The sequence below is a fragment of the Melospiza georgiana genome, chromosome 16 (assembly GCF_028018845.1).
Source record: "Melospiza georgiana isolate bMelGeo1 chromosome 16, bMelGeo1.pri, whole genome shotgun sequence".
In the NCBI taxonomy this organism is placed as follows: Eukaryota; Metazoa; Chordata; class Aves; order Passeriformes; family Passerellidae; genus Melospiza; species Melospiza georgiana.
The window spans coordinates 1,251,593-1,267,124 of record NC_080445.1 but is presented as its reverse complement, the minus strand read 5'-3'; the positions used below and the strand labels follow the sequence as shown (position 1 = coordinate 1,267,124).

General features: G+C 56.5%; 1 protein-coding gene across 1 annotated transcript in view; it reads right to left on the bottom strand.

Moving 5' to 3' along the window:
- The window catches only part of PKD1 (polycystin 1, transient receptor potential channel interacting), a 72,273-nt gene that overhangs the window by 23,243 nt on the left and 33,498 nt on the right, over positions 1 to 15,532 (bottom strand). The window contains exons 6-15 of the mRNA XM_058035195.1: positions 14,837 to 15,020; positions 11,664 to 11,878; positions 10,635 to 10,747; positions 10,429 to 10,555; positions 9,292 to 9,569; positions 8,014 to 8,742; positions 6,852 to 6,983; positions 5,297 to 5,472; positions 4,789 to 4,922; positions 612 to 4,234 (exon numbers count right to left, since the gene is read on the bottom strand). Of these exons, the coding sequence (XP_057891178.1) occupies positions 612 to 4,234; positions 4,789 to 4,922; positions 5,297 to 5,472; positions 6,852 to 6,983; positions 8,014 to 8,742; positions 9,292 to 9,569; positions 10,429 to 10,555; positions 10,635 to 10,747; positions 11,664 to 11,878; positions 14,837 to 15,020 (5,711 nt within the window). The remainder of the gene's footprint in view (positions 1 to 611; positions 4,235 to 4,788; positions 4,923 to 5,296; positions 5,473 to 6,851; positions 6,984 to 8,013; positions 8,743 to 9,291; positions 9,570 to 10,428; positions 10,556 to 10,634; positions 10,748 to 11,663; positions 11,879 to 14,836; positions 15,021 to 15,532) is intronic.

The following is a 15,532-nucleotide window of genomic DNA, read 5'->3' as shown; positions in this document are numbered from 1 at the left end:
TGAGAAAAAGATAGAAAACATGACATTGTACAAGCAAAAGAGTTCCAAATTCAATCAAAAATGCTGCTGAGGTGGATTCCCATGGCGATTTGCCAGGCAGGTCTCCCTTGCCCTTCCATCAGTGCAGGGTCAGATCACTGCAGCACGAGGACAGTGACCTGCTAGTGACCACAAGCTATGGTCACTCAACCTCTCCAAAGTCTACCTTTGTCCCCTGATGGCATTAGAGACATTTAACTGTTCATGGGAGAGGGACCAGAGCCCTGAGCTCCCAGGCTGCATCAGCAGCTCCGTAACACTCTCAGGGCACAGAAACAGCATCAGTGACAGCGGGGACCAGAGGAAAATGCCATGGAAGCAGCAATGCCCATGTCTCCCTCTCAGAGCCAGCCCTTCTGCCCTGCCCAGGGGCACTGCACTGCACCACACCTCACACCAATTTCTGTAGCATCATCCTGAGCTGGGAACTGAACGTTTGCAACCCTCCTGCCAGAGCAGCTCTGTTAGAGATGCTCACAAAAGCTTCCCGCGACACCATTTCACCCCAGACATGTTTGTGGAGGAGCTGGAGCTCCTAAATGGTCACTGTGGCTGAGCAAGGCTGCTCTTACCTTGGAGGAGGATGTGCAGGACCATTCATACAACAAGGGGGTCTGTTCCCCATCATCCAGGTTCGGGTCATAGGATTTCTCCCCATCCAGGATTAAGTCCTGGGTGTTGGACCATACACGGTACGAGCCCCCATCAATGATTGGGACCAGCTTGCTCGGGATCACAGTCACGTTGGCAAAGATGCTTTTGGACAGCGGGGTGTCTCCAAAGGAGACAATAAACATGAAGCAGTAGTTCCCAACTTCCAGGCCGAGCTTTGGGATGACCAGCTGGGGCCTGTTCACGTCGACGTTGGGCAGCCGGATCCTGCTGGAGTCATCCAGGTTCATGCAGCTGGGCGCTCGGTAGATCTCCCACAGGTGCTCTGTCTGGTACTTGAAGCACCCTCGGAGGTCAATCTGTGCCTCCAGGTAGTTCCTCTGGGATCTCTTCATAACCACCTGTGGTGGCAGGGCCAGCTCCACCTCGGGCTCCTCGCACTCCAGGACTTTGACGGTGACAGTGAGCTGGGCTATGAAGAAGCTGATGAGATTGGTGGCATTCACCTCCACCAGGTAATCCCCGGGGCTCAGGTAGGAATAGTTGGCCACTGCAACCCTGGTGGTTTGAGTGGAAGAGCCATCCCCAAAGCTCCACAAGAACTCAACGCTCCTGCTGCTGGGCAGCACCACGGCTTCAAACAGCGCCGTCCTGTTGACAAAGGCATTGGTGGCACTGAGGGACACCTGCACTATGGGGTCCTGCACCTGGATGGTTCTGGTGATGTTGACACTTCCCAGATCGTTGAAGGCAGTGAGGTGGATCTCCAGCAGCCCTGCAGCTTCTGGAGCATAGGACACTCTGTCTCCTGACGCAGCAACCACGGAGCGGCCTCGCTCCTTCCACAGGCAGAACTGCCAGGAGAAGGACACGCGGGAGCCGCTGCCCACGCGGGCACTGAAGCTCTTCTCCGTGCCCGTGGCAATGCCCTCCTCGCAGCAGTTCAGCAGCCTGACGCCCTGGATGGGCTCCAGGACAGAGATGAGCACCTGGGCGTGGGCGATGCTGATCTGGTTCTGCACGGTCACGGTCACCAGGTAATCGCCGCTCTTGGTGAACTCGTGGCTGTACCTGGAGCTGTTGAGCACCACGGAGTAGTCCCCACTAATGCTCACCAGGTAGTTCACAGAGGTACCTGACAGCATCCTGATCTCAAAGGTGACCTGCTCTCCTGGCTCCACCACCTTCTTGCTGGCGACGACTTCCAGACCTTGAATCCTGTCCAGCACGGAGATGTTCCTGCTGGCCAGAGCCCAGCTGATGTCGTTGGAGGCGTTCAGGTGGACCGTGTACCACCCCGCCGTGGGGAAGGTGACTGCCACGGACTGGCCACTCAGTGTGCCATTTGGCACCTCCCACAGCCAGGTCACTTCAGTGCCCCTCTGCAGCTCCCCCTCAAACACCACCGTGGAGCCTGAGGAGACATACCTACAGTCCAGCTCTGCTGTCCCTATACTCAGCCCCTCGATGGCCTCCTCCACACACACAGAAACAGTGGCATTGGTTGAATTCAGCTTGTTTTCTGCTCCCACAATGACCTCAATCATCCCAGGGCTTTGGAAGGAGTGTATAATAAAGGGTTCAGAGGTGACAGGAGAGGAGCCATCCTCCAGGTACCACACGTACATGACGCCAGTGCCACTGGTTATGGTGGCACTGATGTTCACAGAGGCATTAACAGCAGCTGGGTTGGGGAAGGCATAGGGCTTTAGGACACCAAGGCTTTCAATGAACTCCAGTGTCCTGTTAGCAGTGGCACAGCCCAGCATGTTGGTGGCCTTCAGGTAGACAGTGTAGTTCCCAGCTTCCAGGATGCTCAAGAGGAAGGTTTTCCCAGTGAAGGTCTGCACAGCACTGCCATCCCTTTGGACCATCCAGCTGTAGGAAATGTTTGTGCCCTCTCTCACCACGGCCTGCAAATGCAGTGTTTTGTTGGTTGGGAAATACAAGTCCTCCACCAGGTCAGTGCTGGCCACCTGCAGGCCCTCAATCTGCTCCAGGACGTAGACAAAGATGCTGTCCTGCAGCGAGCTGATCTTGTTCTCGGCCGTGACAATGACGTTGAAGGTGCCCACGGAGCGGAAGGTGTAGGAAATGGTGGAGGAGCCCTGGATGGGAGTACAGCGGTCACAGAGGATCCACGAGTAGCGGATGGCAGTGCCAGCCACCAGGGTGGCCACAAAGCTCACCGAGCCATTCAGTGGCACCACTGTCCTGCTGGCATTGACGGTCAGGCCAAAGAGCCGCCGCTTCACCGTGACATCAATGGTGGTCTCGTTGGAGCTCACGTCATTCTGCCCCATCACTGTGATGCTGTAGTGCCCTGTGCTGTTGTAGGAGTGGGTGGCCACCTGCCCAGGCTGGACAGTGCCATCCCCAAAGTCCCAGCAGTAACTCACTTTGGTCCCATTCATGCTGGCAGAGAACAGGTAGATCTGGTTCAGCTCCAGAACATCGGTCCCGTTATACTCAATCTTTGCTACCCCAACCGGCTCCTGGACCTCCACAAAGGCCGTGTCATTGTTGAAAGAGACATTGTTGGAGACGGTCACCGTGACCAGGAAGACCCCTGTGTTCTTGTAGGTGTAGGTCACCTCAGTGCCACTGGACCTGGTGGACTCGTTGTTGCCGAAATCCCAGCGGTAGCGGTACTGGTAGGGAGGCACAGCACTGACCTGGAAGGAGGTCTCTTCCCCGAGCCTCACAAAGCGTTTGGAGGGCAGGAGGGTGACGTTGAGGATCTCTGGCTCCACACAGACGCTGGTGAAGTAGTTAGCCTTGTTAAAGCTGCTGGAGAGGGTCAGGGTGAGCGGGAACGTCCCGCTCCGGGTGAAGTTGTGCATCACCACAGGGTCCCCGCTGACCGTGACATTGGAGGAGCCGTCCCCAAAAGTCCAGTCAAAGATGTACTCCTCAGGATTCCCCGTCACGTAGGCGGTGAGCTGCACGTCGGGGTGCTCCAGGATGCAAGAAGTAGGCTCTATTTTGAGTATTTCCAGGACAAATATCCGGACAGGAACCGCCTGGGAGACGGAGTTCACAGGATTCACGGCTGTCACGTTCACGGTGCAGTTGATGTCCTTTATGTACACATGTTCCACCACTGGCACCTGACTCCTCAGCACTGTCCCGTCGCCCATGTCGAATATCCAAGTGATGCTGTCCCCAGTGTGCACGGAGGCGTTGATGGTGACAGGTGCCCCCTGCTCTGCAGCCTCGTCAGCGGAAACGCGCAGCCCCGTTATCTCCTCGAACACCTGGTAGCACTCCACGGCGCCCACGCTGCTCACGGTGTTGTTGGCTGTCACGGTGACGTTGTAGACCCCTCGGCGGGGGTAGCTGTGGGTGGCTGTGGGCTGGGGCTCTGTGAGCAGCGAGGAGCTGTCCCCAAAGTCCCAGGTGTACACCACGCCGTACGGGGACGGCAGGGCGGTGGCTCGGAAGGTGACCGGCCGGCCCACCACCAGAACATCCTGCTCTGCCTCCACCTGCACGGCAACCAGGGGGCTGTGAACCTGCACTGCGCTCAGGTGGGTGAGGTTCTCGTACTGGTTGGACACAACAACCATCAGGGCGTATTCTCCTGCGTTGGGAGAGAGCAGAACAAGGGCAGGGTGAGGACATGCCTGACAACAGTGCTGTCATGGGGTGGGGAGTGTGACAGGGGCTGCAGGGGACACTCTGCTCCTGTGCTGTGCACACTCTGGGCTGTCCTGCTCCAGCCCAGGACCAGCAGGAATTACACCAGGTCGTGTGTATGGGGACCAGCATCAAGAAAGGAGCCAGTCCAACAGGTAGACATAAAAGATTTTCTTGCTGCTCACCCACAGAACTGACCCCTCCTGCTGCCCACCCACCCCACCAGCCTGGGGGTTGCCTGCCCCTCATCCTTCTGCTGAGACTGCCCAAAAAGGGGCTGAGTGTGGTGGACCTGCTGCTTACAGCGTGGCCAAACTTCCCTGGGAAACAGGGTTAGAGAGGATGGCAACTGCTGGAGACACTCAGTCACTCTGGCTGTCTGCTCAGGAATCAGGCAATGATTTACAAGCCCTGGGTGTTTTGGAAGTGTCTTGTGCACACCCCTCAGACCAAAAATGCCTGAGCCCCTTCTTCCCCAAAGAGCCTTGCTGAGCATACCTGGGTCTTGGTAGATGTGTGAAACGTTGTGCTCAATGACAACCTCATGGACACTGGGATCAGGAACAAGGAAAGACTTGTTGTAGGGAGGTTTGAACAGGTATGTCTCCTGGACACCATCTCCAAAATCCCACCTGGAAAAACAAGCAAACCACGTTACACTGCACAACAGGAGAATCCAAGAAATTCCAGAGCAATCCTGGCTTGTCTTTCAGGTCAGGACTGGGTTGTCCAAAAAAACCACAGGAAACAGAATGCCAAGTACCAAGCAGCTGTGCTGAGAGGAGGAGGAGGAGGAAGAACCCAAATTAAAGCAGTGTCGTAACACTTCAAATGGAAAGGATTTCAGCCTGAATTACAGGTGTGTGACTGACCCCCACTCACAGAGATTTCACATAACTAAACAGCAGCTGAGAGGGACCAGCTGGCCCTGGGAAGAGAAACTGTGCAGGCAAGGTTAGATGTGCACAGAAGGATCCTGACTTTGGGGAAGCAGCACAGGACTCACAGGAACAGAGCCTCCACAGCCGAGTCCACGTGAACGCGGGCGCTGAACTCCACGCTGCTGTTCTGGGGCACCACGGGCAGGGCCCCCACCACCGTCAGGTTCCTCATCCTGTTCATCATCTCCACCGTCACGTTGTAGTTGACTGTGAAGTTGCTGACGTGGTTGGAGGCGGTGAGCTGGGGAGGACAAGGGACAAAGAATGGGTTTGGGGTCCCCTTGCTGCCCTCAGAGTGGGGTTTGCTGGACTGAAGTGAGCAGGTCAGGGCAGAGAGAGTGGCCACGTATTCAGCTCTACAGCCAGTCTGAGGAAGGGCTGGTGCTACAGCAAGAGGACAAGGAGAGGAGCTTCTCATCCTTTGCCTCTGAACGTGCCAGCTGCCCCTCTGCCTGCTCCAATGTGCCCTGCAGCTCCAGCTGCTGAGCACAGGCATCTGCTGCCACCAAGGGGACAGGAGCCACCCAATTTCCTCAGGAGAGTGGCAGAAAATGGCTTCAAGCACAGAGCAGGGAGGGGAGAGGCTCGTAAAACCAAGCACAGCAAGGGCAGCTCCGGGATCCTGGTGTGGTGGGCACAGAGAGGGACAGAGGCTGGGCAAAGGAGGGAAAGGGACACAAGAAGAGACATGACAGAAGTAGAGCAGAATCCTCATGGTTTTCTAGGCATGTAACACTGACAGAGCAGCTTCACCTTCTCACCTGCAGCAGGGCTGAGCTGCTGGTTTGAGTGGCTCAAACCCACTGGGACAGACCTCCTAGCCCAGCAGGGAGGAGCTGCCTGGGCTGCTGTGGATGTGCTGCACTGAACCCAGAGCCCCCCAGGCCAACAGCACCTTGGCAGCTCTGCAGGTGAAAGCAGCCCAGGCCCTCAGCACAGTGCTGCACCAGCAAATTAGTGCTGCACCCAGCAAATTAGTGCTGCACCCAGCAAATCAGAGCAAGCATGGCCTCAGGGCTGGGCTGGTGTCTGCTCAGGAGGCCAAGGGACACCCTGAGAGCAGATCCAGCACCTTGCACCAGAGCAGGGCAGGACACACAAAGTGCTGGCCAGAGCTCAGCTCCTGCCCCACAACACACAGCTCCCCTGGCCCAGGCTCTGCTCCCTCCTTCAGGGGCCGTGGCAAAGCCAGCACTCCAGTCTGCACCAGGAGAAACAGAGCAGGACAGAGAACACAGCAGCTCGTGGGAGAAGCTCTGGCCTGCCTATGGAAGTCTCATGATGCACCCTGCCTCTGCCAGGCTCTGAATCCAGATTTCCTGCCTGCCAGAGCAGGGGCTCCCTGCTCATTCCTGCTGGGGAAACACAGACACTCCACAAACAGAATGGGGAGCTTGGAGAAAAGAGGAGAAAGCACAGAGGAGGAGCACAGCACAGCAATGTAGGAGTACAAGAAACTGTCTGCATTTGCAAGAGCAGCTCCGTGAGAAACAGCAAACGAGCACAGTGAAAACCTCAACTCAACTCTGCCTTCTCTCCCTGCTGCTTTTCCTGAGGAGTTTGTGGGATGGGATGGAAAGCCAGGGGTGAAATGGTGTCATGGGAAAGGCCTTGGCTTACCGAGAGCTTGTACACAGCTGGGCTTTGGTAGATAACGTTGAAGACAACATTGTAAAAAGTGAAAGATGGCTTATCATCTACTGTCCATCGGAAAGTCACATCTGAGCCAGCCTCCATCACAGGGATGTAGCTCTGAAAGGCACGAGAACATTTCACACTAGTGCAAGAGAAAAGCATGCCCAGCACTTCCCAGAGACCTCCAGCTGAACTGGAGAGGGAGCAGAGCCAGACTGGGAGGCTCCCACAGCTGCAGTGCCCTCAGGGCATGGCACAGAGGTGACAGATCATCTGTGGCTCTGCCGCTGATGGAGAAATGCAGACCCTGACTCCATTAATCCCCAGCAGAGCTGGGAGCAGACCCCACACTCCCTGCTCCCACAGCCCAGCACTCTGCTCTTGTGATCAGGTCCCTGTTGCTGACTAAAAAACCTTCTAAAATCTCTGCAGAAACAGTCCGGCTTTAGCTACCCCTGTAAGCTGAGCCTCTGACCCTCGTCCAGGGATGGTGCCTGACCCAAGGACTGAAGAGGCTGGACAGGGCAGGTCCCTCCTCACTCCAGCAGTGCCTCCTGAGCAGCCTGTGGCAGCAGGAAGGGTGAGACCAAGAGGTGCAGGCACAGCATCTGCCAGAAGCAGCCAGAGCTTGCACAGAGCATTTGGGGCAGTTACTGAGCAGCTTCCCAGGCTGTAGCTGTGGGGATGGGGGACTGGAAAAAACAAGACTGCAAACTCCAAGACTTGGAGGGGTGGAACATCTCTACAGCTTCAGCCAGCTGCTGTAAGGAATAAGCAGAGCAAATCTGAACACCTCAAGGAACAACTATCTGGACAAGGCAAAACAAAGTAGGCACTGGCCTCTCCTAAGGTCCCTAGTGTCCTGGGTCACTGGACAGGCAGTGACCCCTCTCAGGAGGCCCTGCCTTGCCTCAGGGGCTCCAGGGGGACAGGTGAGCTCAGCTGCCCTCCTGCTGGACAGCACCAGTGCAGGTGCCACATGCTGTGCCTGCAGCAGCGCCCGGCCTGGCAGCTTAGCAGCAAGCAGTGCCCCCTGCCCCGAGGCAAACACACCCTGGCAGCTCCAGGGGAGGATAAACCCCCCCAGGGGAGGGACAAACACCCCAGGGCAGGGAAGGGTCCAGAGCAGCAGCAAACCAGCACTCACCACCCTCGTGTTCAGCAGCACTCTGCTCTCGGGGTCGGGGGTGGCCCTCAGCCCGCGGATGGGCTCCTCCACCTTGACGGTGACCGTGATGTTCTGCGAGCTCACGGCGTTCTCTGCCACCAGCACGTGGGTGCTGAGGCCCTCGCCGAGGCCGCCCAGCTGCAGCACAGCAAACCAGGTGTCGTTGTTGTCCCTGGCGCAGAGCGCGGCCACGGCCGCGGGGCAGGTGGCCACGAAGGGCACGCTGCTGCAGCCGTCCCCCAGGCAGCTGGCCGTGGCGTTGGTCCCCGAGGACAGCCTGAGCAGCAGCCAGGTGTGGTTGGTGGGCAGGTACACCCTGGAGCCCAGCGGGGCCGGGTGCAGCACGCGCAGGCCGGACACGCGCGAGGCCACGCGGAAGGAGCAGGACAGGTTGGCACGGAAGAGCCCGTTGTCCACGCTGGCACGGAGCCTGTAGTGCCCGGGCTGCTCCAGCCCCGCGTTCCCGGGGCTCAGCACCGGCACCAGCTGCTCCTCGGCGTAGCGCACACGCACGGAGCACGCCGTGCTGCCGGCCCTGGGGGCACCCACGGGGCTGGGGGACGGCCCCAGGGCCCACCCCGAGGAGTTCCTGCCGGCCACGGAGCTGGCACTGCGCTGGCACTGCAGGAACGAGCCCGGGGCGGCGCTGTGCTGGATGCTGAAAACGTCCCCAGGCCTGACAAAGATGTTCTCATTGCTGAACGGGACCTGCAGAGAGAGAGGAGAGGGTTTGGGTTAATGGCTCACGTTAAGAGCAGTCAGCAGCCAGCTCCTGCCCGGGCACAGTGCTGGGTTTCCTGCCAGGTGGGATCAACAGAAAAGGTGCAGATCCCAACAGAGCACAGGGAAACCTGTCACCATCCAACCCTCCTTGGCCTCTCTGAATCAAATGTGCCTGCAGGGAAATCAGCTTTATGCTCCATCTCCACTGTGCTAATGCCATGGGAATAGCCTGCGGAATCTGCACAGCCTTGACATGGAAACATGGAATGGTTTGGATGGGAAGGGACCTCAAAACCCATCCTGGACCTCAAAACCCATCCTGTTCCACCCCCTGAATAGGCAGGGACACCCTCCAGCACCCCAGGCACAGCAGGGCACTGCAGGGAGCCCACAGCCCCTGTGCCAATGGGCACATTCTTTCAATCCAATGGACTTGAGTGGCTCCATCTGCCACAGGGGAACAACCCAAACTCACCCAAACCCCCAGGAGGAACCTGCCCCACCCACCCACTGGTCCCAGCAGTAACCACTGACCTGGTACTGGGAAGAGGGCCCAGCTGGCACCATAAAGAGGAACTCCTTGAGCAGCTCATAGCTGGGCTGGCTGGTGTTGGGCTGCAGGGACCCAGGGGCAGGGCTGCTGCCAAAGGAGCTGTTGGCACACTCGCTCCCATTGCAGCAGCTGTTGTGGGATGAGCACAGGTCTGTCAAAGGACACCACTGGAAACCAGGGGGACACTCCAGCAGGGTCCAGTTCCCATCATCCTGAGCACTGGGGAATGGTTCTGTGGCATTGTTTTCCTCCTGGTAGTCTGGAAGAAGTGAAAGAGAAATCAGTGATAGCCACTCTGGTGAGTAACACTACTAATGCACTCCTCTCCTCATAATTCACCCTTTTTTCCGTTTTGGTGATGGCTCCACTCTTAGCAAAAGCTGCAACTGCAGCACATCCTGCTGCTACATAAATGTCCTCTTTTACTGGAAAAATCCACCAAGATCATTAAACCCAAAGTTCTCTCTTTTCCAATGAGAACGTACCAATTTGCAATCTGAAAGGATCAGTGCTACAGCAAAAGCCGGTCCAAGTGAAAGCAAGAGCTGGCCTTGGCATTGAAAACACATTAAGCAACTTTTCTGAAGTTAATGTTTCCATGTCAAAGTATCAGCATGTCAGTGTCAGAAAAGATCCTTTAGTAACCAGCCAACCCCACGGCTACAACAAACATTCTGCTGCAGAATTAATTGTTGCCAAAACTGTGACTGTTGAGCTGTTGTACAAGGAATAAAAGGCTTTTTAGATTATCTCATCCATCAGGAAGAAATGGGCTCAGGAAAATGTTCTTCCTTGTTAACCCGTGGGGCCAGATGGACCAGAACACATTCCCCATTTGACATGTGTCTTCACAAAGCAAAAAGTACAGCTCAGAAGATTAATGAGCTTCTCCACATGGTCCTCACACTCTCCTCATGCATGGAGAGAGGTTTCTCCCTGTTATTTTCTCCAGGATAACCACTGCCCCAAGGCTGTGGGTCCCACCCCTCGATCTCCTCCAGAAACAGAACCAAACTTCTGAGCCTTTAGGGGTCAGAGGAGCAGAGGGGCCACAAGGCCAGCCCAGATTTGATGGTGTAACCTCCACCAGCCCCACAGGAGCTGAGGAGCATCCTCACCTTCTCCATCCAGCAGTCTGTGCAGCTGGAACCTCACTTGGACGGGCTGGTGCAGCTCCTGCGCCGCGAACTCCAGGGCAGTGAGGAAGCCGTGGTGCCTGAAGGGCAGCTCTGGGAACTCCAGCACCTGCAGAACACGCACAGCTCTCACCTGCCCGTGCCCCCAGGGCTCCCCGGGCAGCCCAGGAGGAGCAGAGCCCCCTCACCTCCTCAGCCTGCCACGGCTCTGCTGCCGCGGCCTCGCTCACGTTCCTCAGGGCCTCCCGTGGCGCCAGCGCTGCGTCCCCCTCAAAGAAGTTCTCGGCGTTGAGGAGAACTCCTGTTGGCAAAGGAGATTTGGAACAGAGCTGTGAGGCTCAGCAGGGCCTGAGGCCATTCCCTCCCTTGGACCACTCAGCAGAGCAGCAGCTCCATAATCCTGTACCCTCCTTCTCCTTACAGGTATCTTGATTTCTCTCTCATCCAGCACAAATAACGTTTCCATTTGCAGCGTTCAGCAATTTTGACTTCTAGGAACTGTGCAAGTAATTCTCCCTTCCAACAACTCATTATTTGCCTGGAATTTCTGAGCACCAGGCGCACCTTCTCATCCTCCCTGTGCCCCTGCACTTCTTGGGCAATGTGGCCACAACCAACTGCTTTCCAAACACTGCTGGCTCTCTGGGGACTGGCCAGCTGCTGCTGCCCCTCTGGCCATGGCTTTTCCTTCTTAAATAAACCTACTCCCCTGTTTCATGTCCATCCTACTTCTCTTTCTTACTTGTGTGGAAGATTTGGAAAGCTGAATAACCACAAACCTGCACAGCACATCACACCTCACCTAATCAACTTCTGAGCCACCCCAACATCTCCCAAAATACACAATGGGGTACACCAAGCCACCAAGGCAGCAGCACGGCCTCAGATCCTGGCAGCAGCAGAGATTGCTTAAGTAAGAGCGAGAAGCTATTTCCAATGCTTTGCCTCAGAACTTTGCTCCCCTCTCTCCTTCTGCTCATGGCAAAGATGGGAGTAAGCCAAACTCTTCATTTTGGGCTGAAGTTGGGTTTCTAGAAGTTGGGTTTGGGAATGTTGCTGCAAGTCACACTCGCTTTGTGGTGATGCTCCGGAGGAGCCTCTCCACGCACCCCTCTTTATCCTTCTTTATCCCTCTATATCCCCCTTTTCCCTCTTTCTGCACACCAGAGGCAGGGAGGGGAGCCCTGGCCAGCCCTGGGGGCAGCAGCAGAGCCCACCTGGTGGCTTGTACTCGCAGACATAGCTGTGCTTGGCCATGCACAGGTCGGTGTTGCACTGGCCCGTGGGGCCCATGCGCACGCAGTGGTCGGCGTTGGAGGGATGGGGCTCTCCAGGCAGCCAGTTCTGACAGCTCTCCAGATTGAATCCTTCCCCTCTCTGCTGCGCTCCAGGGCTTGCAAAATCATTGAATCCGATCCAGACATCCAGGCTCCTGCAAAAAAGGAAAAAAAAAAAAAAAAAAAAAAAAGAAGAGAAGGGGGAGGGTGGATTTCAGGAAATCATGAGTATTAGAAAGAGCTGGGACAGCTGCCATCTATGGTTCTCTCTAAAAATATTAACAAAATAACGGCAGCTCCATCGGGGTGCCATGGGCTGTGTTTCATGGAGCCTTTTAATTACTGAAGGGTTTCAGTATATCCACTGTACCAGCAGGACCTCAGGAACTGCCCCTCCGCTGCACAGCATCACTCTCCTCCAGCCTTCCCCAAGAGCCTGGTGAGGGTGGGCAGGCCCTGGCACAGGTGCCCAGAGCAGCTGTGGATGCCCCTGGATCCCTGGAAGCGTCCAAGGCCAGGTTGGACAGGGCCTGGAACAAGCTGGGACAGTGGGAGGTGTCCCTCCCATGGAAAGGGGTGGAACTGGATGAGTTTTAAGATCCCTCCCAACCCAAACCATTCCATGATTCCATGGCTCAGGTTGACTTGCTCTCTGTCAGCAAATGTCCCTCCCAGACTCTGCCCTGAGTCACCACCCCAGAGGGATGATGTGGTCACACAGAGCTGCCTGGGACAGCTGAATCCCTCAGGACATTTGTGCTTTTCCTGTGCACACCTGGGGGATTCACCACCAGCCCATTCTCCCCTGCAGGTGGGGCTGGCCCCAGTTGAAGATTAAAGCTCAGCAGGTCCAGGAGCTCTCCTGGATGCAGCTCCTGGGCATTATGAGCTCCTCAGGCACCATGGAAAGCAGCAGGCAGAGGGGACAAGCAGAGCTGGAGCACTGCAGGCAGCTGAACCCCTCACACACTGCCAGGCTCCTTTAGACATGCAATGTCCCTGCCCCATCTGGAAACTGGCTCAATCCCAGCACAGACCCAGTGGAAAGTGCTGAAAGGTCTCTCATGGCCACAAAGAGCCTGGAGAGCCCTTTCTAATCTCAGCCAGCAGAAAGGGAAGCATTTGTTCCATATTAACTCCTATTAACTTCTCCATATTAACGCCCTGCGCCCTCCTGAGCTCTCAGCTCCTCCACGCTCCCTCCTGCAGGTGGAAATCAATCCAGCCCTGCCCCTGCCTGCCCCAGAGTGCTCCCAGGGTGGTACCAAGGCAGACTGGGGAGATAACTGGTGCTAACTGGTGCCTCTCCACCCCCAGGCTCAGGCCAGATGAAATGATTCATGAGGTCATGCTGAAAAACGATGACAAAAATAACTTGTTCCATGAATCAGTAGTTTTCACTGCAAATGAGATTAAAAAATAAATAAGGGCTGTGTTCTGCTCCTGAACCACTGGCAGGGAATGAGGGAGAGCAGGGTAGGAAACTGCCTGCCTACTGCCATCAGGAAAACTCAGCGGAGATTTTCCTCTTCTAATTCCAGCTATGATCTAACTGCAAGTCATTAGGAAAAAAAAAAATAAAATCAAAAAGTAAGAAAGAAAGGAATAACTAAAAGACAAGCTGCTGGCTGGCTCCCACCCTGCCCCACTGCCCAGCCCACTGCACTGCAGGGGAAACAGGAGGACTCTGAATAATCTTTCTATAAAGCAAGATGTGAGCTCTCCTCTGCCTGTGGGGAAGGACTGAGCTGCCCTGCTGGGGCAGGAGGAGCAGAACAAGCCTGGGGAGGCTTGGGAGGGCTCTCAGTGCTGCCCTGAGAGTGGGGTGCCCTGGATGGTCCCATCCCCTGCTTCTGCAGGCAGGGAGGGGCCAGCCCAGCACATGGGGAGGCAGCCCACTCCAGCAGCAAGGCAGAGGAGACCTGCCCAGTGCCCTAAAACAGGGAAACAGTCTCCTGCTTCTGCCATCTTCCTTCCCATCAGAAACTGTGGAAGAAGCTGCATGTTCCAAAAGCCTGCAGCTCGGCCCATTTGCCTTTCATCAGCAGGGAAATCACATCCTGGAGCTGCCTCCCCCGTGTTTATCTGCATGGATTAATAAAATAAACACATGGGCTGGAGGGGGCTGGGGAGCAGAGGCTGTGGGGCAGCAGCTGGGGAAGAGCCTGGTGGTTCCAGCAGCTCCACACGCGATTGCTGCACATCCCAGGGGCCACGGCCAGGTCACTGTCACATCCCAGCTCATGCCACATCCCAGGGGCCACGGCCAGGTCATTGCCACATCCCAGCAGCCATGGCCAGCTCAATGTGACATCCGAGCTCCTTGTCACATCCCAGCAGCCACGGCCACCTCCCTGCCACATCCCATGGCCAGCTCCTCACCCATTGAGGGACAGGTTCCCTCCCCAGAGCAGAGAACACGTCTGCAATGTGAGTTTGCAGCCCCGTGTGAGGGAACAGGGCAGGGGCACGGTTTGGGAAGAAGGAGCTGCCAGCCCTGGAGCTCACAGCCCGCGTCACACGCAGCTGCTCCCCTCCATGTGCTCTCTGGGATGTGTTTGTGAGGAGCCCATCTCGCACAGCTGCAGCTGGGAGCGCTGACAAGGGCTGTGAGAGCTCTGCCGGTTGTGCTCCCTGCCCCGGAATGGGTGGCTGGAGAAAGGGCGCTCCGAGGGGTGGGTTCAATCACAGGCTGACACTTGCAGCACTCCCTGTTTATAAAGGCCAGTGCTGAGGTGGAACAGATGCTGCTGGAGAGGAGCACTGCTGCTTCCCAGGGCGAGACACAGAAGGGGAAAGGGTCTGGGCTTTGGCTGCAGCCGTGTCTAAGGGCACAGGATCCCTTTTCACATTTCAGAGGCACCCACAGGCACGAACACAGGGCACACAAAGCCCTCCAATCCCTCAATTCCCAGCTGTGATTCTTCCCATTCCTCTTCTTCCCTCCAGAGCCTTTAAGGAAAGAATCCAAGTCCAGAAGGGCTCGAGCTCTGCTCATTCCCCCTCTGTGTTCAGCAGCCTCACCCCCTCCATCTCCTCATACCCAGACCCCTCTGCCCTCAGGAAGCCAAACCCCGTGCCCAGGCGATGCCAACCTTGCCCTGCTCACTCACCTGATGACATGAGCAACCAGGAAGCTCTGGATGTCGGGGCTGCTGACAAAGGCCAGGTCCCCGTTGCCCAGCTCCTGGCAGTGCCGCTGCGCCTCCAGCCACTCCGCCTTCTCCACCACCAGCTGGTAGCAGTGGTTGTTCCCCGGGAAAACCAGCCCCTCAGGGGGGCACATGGGGTGAACTGCTGCAGAAAGAACACAGGGGTGATGTCCTCTCTGTGGGCCACACAGCTCTGGAATGTGCCAGCCCTGGAGCCAACACATCCCACCGCTGCTGTTAAAGCACAGAACACAGCTCAGCCAGGGACACAGCACACCCAGAGGAGCCAGCCCTCACCGGGACTGCAGGCAGAGGAGACCCAGGAGGCAGTGCCACTGTTCCAGATTGCAAGGCAAGATTCTGTCACCATCTGTATGGCAGATTATCTTTGGTCAAGTGGGCAGTTTGCCTTATCTCTCTGAGTGACCACATTCACACCTCCCTCAGGAGGGGACATTGCTGATAACAGCTATTGAATGTCCCTGCATGGCTGATAAGAACTACAGCATCCCACTGGGAGATGTGAGCCCAGAGGGAGGAGCCAAGCATTGCTACCCAGATACAATCCAGGGGGAGGAGCCAAGCATTGCTACCCAGATATAATCCAGGGGGAGGAGCCAAGCATTGCTACCCAGATACAATCCAGAGGGAGGAGCC